At 56.2% G+C, this 3,262-nt stretch overlaps 1 protein-coding gene across 1 annotated transcript in view; it reads right to left on the reverse strand.

Moving 5' to 3' along the window:
* Nucleotides 1-1,268: 1,268 nt before the first annotated feature.
* The window catches only part of NGB (neuroglobin), a gene marked incomplete at its 5' end in the record, with an annotated part of 4,193 nt that continues 2,199 nt past the window's right edge, over nt 1,269-3,262 (reverse strand). The window contains 2 exons of the mRNA XM_009705159.1: nt 1,269-1,415; nt 2,326-2,445. Coding sequence (XP_009703461.1) covers nt 1,269-1,415; nt 2,326-2,445 — 267 coding nt within the window. The remainder of the gene's footprint in view (nt 1,416-2,325; nt 2,446-3,262) is intronic.

Consider the following 3,262-nt stretch of genomic DNA (forward strand, 5'->3'; position numbering starts at 1 on the left):
GACTTCTCCATAAAGATGAACTCTTCTTCAAAGTGCTCAAGCTCAGCTCCCCCCAGAGCCCTCAGGTGCTGCCCCTCAGCCATTTCCTGGGATTTCTTCCAGCAGATGCTGTCTTCTCACTCCTCTCCTGACATAGCACTGCTGCACACACCTAACTGCATGCCTTGCCCAGCTCCGAAGCGGCTGTGTCTGAAGCACGGCTAGGAGGGATTACTAAAGGGTGAGAAGCTCTGGAGACGGGCACTGTGTGCAGCTGAGAAGCACTCCAGGTCCTGACAGCATCAGCAGAGAAATTCCAGCTATGCTTCCTCTGGCCAAGGGCCAGAATAATTTCTGGAAGCTGTTGCCATAACACGATTGCAACCTTCATTTTTATTTTAAGACATCTTTTCCTTGTATTTACTTTATTCTCCTTAACACAAAGCAGTAAAGAGCCACCACTGCTGCTGCATTTCAGCTGGCTCTGACATCAAACCAAGCAGCCAAACCCACACAAAGCCTTTCAGCTGGCAGCCCAGACCTGCTAAAAGCCACCTCAACTCAGGATTAACACGACCCCACTGCTTGAAGCATCCCTAGGAAACACACTGAGTTGTGGCCAACCGGACACGAGGAAAAGCCATGGATCCCATCCAGGGGAGAGGCAAGGCGGAAGACAGCACCAGGATTAGCCATCCAGTACTGACCTGTTGGTGAAGGGAGAGGGGAAAAAGCTCCCCAAAAGGGTTTGGGGAGGACCGCTGCACGACACAGCCAGCTCCCACCCCTGCTGCCCCTGCCCCTTGAGGGAGCCAAATCTGCCATCGCTGCAGCTGACCCAGGCACAGCAGCGCAGGAGGAGCGGGCAGTGCCAGGCCAGCAGGTCTTGAGCACGGCAAATAGGATCTTGGGCAAACAAGCCTGAGAGGCCTACGCTAGCTGTCATCTAACTAGGGTGGGTAGCAAGCGGAGGAAAGATGAGCCAGCTAAAAACCAGAGTAGGTACATGGGTGTTGGTGCTCCAGCTATCTCGAAGGAACTTGGGGCAGGGCAGTGTACTTGTGCTGCAGCACTCGTAGGCTTTGCTGCAGAGATGTACCCTGCCAGCCCTTAGCAAAGGCAGAGATGTGGTCGTATTGAAGCAAGGTGGAATCACTCGGAGAGCCCCGAAGCAGGCGTGACTGGAGGAGGCAGTGACAGGCTGGTGCACAGAGAAAGACAGAGGTGGAGAGAGGCAGAGAGCACAGCATGAGCCCTGCGCGGTCAGGGATGGGGATGACTGGAAGGATCTAGTCCCCTTCTGGGAGGGTCTCCCAGCCACGTCGCATGGCTTTCACCACAGCACCGTAGAGTTTGCTCCAAGCCTCCTCTACATCTGGGCTGAAGGCAGCGCCAAGGCATTTCTCCAGCATGTACAGCAAGGACTCGCCGACAGTCTGCAAACCAAACAGGGAGTTGCCAAGCTCAGCACCGAGGGATGACAGACAGCCCCTTGTCTTGCTTCACTGCCTTTTTGGACTTCTCCCGTCACAGGGCAGCTGCTCCTCCTTCACCAGTGGGACCAGGCCACCCCATCCCTGGCTGCTCAGAGGGGTCCCAGAACCAGCTCATGCCTTCCCCTTCCCTTGCCCTATGCTGGCCCACCCCCCACACCCTGGCTGAGCAGGGAGTGCTGGCAGGAAGCAAGGGCTGACACCACACATGTAACATCAGGGGAAAGGTACACGTCCATCCCCTGTGGCTCCCAGATGCAGGCGGGTAGCCAGCCCCATCCCCTGGCATAGCAGTGGATCAGCAGAGCTGAGCAATGCCCCGATGCCGGGAGAGTGGGTCAGACCCCAGGCTGGATGCTCAAGGCCTGCCTCACCACCTCTCAGGCTTCTCCACAGGGCACTGCTCCTCACCGAGCTGCGAGCAAGCCCACCCAGAAGCACCCACACACTGAGCACAGGGCTGGTGAGGATCACTACCCTGAGCAAAGGGGACCCTGCTCCCTCCGAAGAGGACCAAAGCTAGCAGTATCAGGAGAGAGCAATCCAGCCTGGGGTCACAGGAGAGACTGCAGTGTCCCAAACTGTGGTCCTCTTCAAAGAGGGGAAATGCCTTGCTCCCCTCTGTCCTTTCTCCCTGGGCTTACTGGGGGAGGGCAGAAAATGAGGGAAGCTCAAGGATTTCCATGATTGAGCCAACATCACTTATGCAGATATCAGCAGCTCAGAGCCGCCAGCTTTCTCTCCAGCTAGCTGAATCCAGCAGGCAGGCACAGAGGGATGGGGATGGCCAAGGGCTGCAGGCACGGCTGCACAAACATGGCCACAGCAGGACAAGAGAGGAAGGATGCCTCACCGAGAAAGACTCGACCTTCACACCGACCGCCTGGTGCTTCTTGCCTAGGTTGCAGAGATACTTTTCCAGGCAGGACAAGTTCTCCAGGTGGCTCACAGCAGCATCGATCACCAGCATCACCTGCAGAAGCAGAGAGGCAGAACATCATTAACAGCAAAGCTCTGCTGCCCTCCCAGAGGAATGAAGAGTCTGACCTCTGTACTTCACCCTTCTCAGCCTGACCACCTCCCAGCCCAGCAGATGCCCTCTGAGCTTTCCTTTCCTCTACTGCCATCCATGTGTCACATCAGTGAGGCGTGTTGGCAGCAGCACACACCACGTCTTTCCGCGGGACACTGCCAGAGGTGCCACAGCAAGCAGCACTGCTGACCTCCCTGTCCCAGAGGGGGTAAACAGCCCCATAGCAGAGCGGTTACGGGCTAAGACCTGATGCTGATGCAGTCACTACAGCTCTTAGGACCCCAGCACAACTGCAGGGGAGCCCTGGCAGTTGCCAGGACTAGAGTTTCCAACTAGGAGTTGCCAAGATGATGCAGCTGTCAATAAGGCAACTTCAATTCTAAGATCAGCCAAAGTATTTTGAGGAGATGGATTGGATGGCACAGCCAAGAGACCTGGTCTGGTAAAACACTGTATTGGATTTGCATGATAAGGTTTTGGTAGCGGGGGGGAGGGCTACAGGGGTGGCTTCTGTGAGAAGCTGCCAGAAGCTTCCCCCATGTCCAATGGAGCCAGTGACAGCCGGCTACAAGATGGACCTGCCGCTGGCCCAAGCCGAGCCCATCAGCGGCGGTGGTAACGCCTCTGGGATAACGTATTTAAGAAAGGGAAAAAGTTACTGTGCAAGAGAAATTGCAGCCAGAGAGAAGACTCAGAATACATGAGAGCAACACCTCTGCAGCCCCCAGGTGAGTGCAGCAGGAGGAGGAGGTGCTGC

Source organism: Cariama cristata, unplaced genomic scaffold (assembly GCF_000690535.1).
Source record: "Cariama cristata isolate BGI_N322 unplaced genomic scaffold, ASM69053v1 scaffold6430, whole genome shotgun sequence".
Taxonomy (NCBI): domain Eukaryota; kingdom Metazoa; phylum Chordata; class Aves; order Cariamiformes; family Cariamidae; genus Cariama; species Cariama cristata.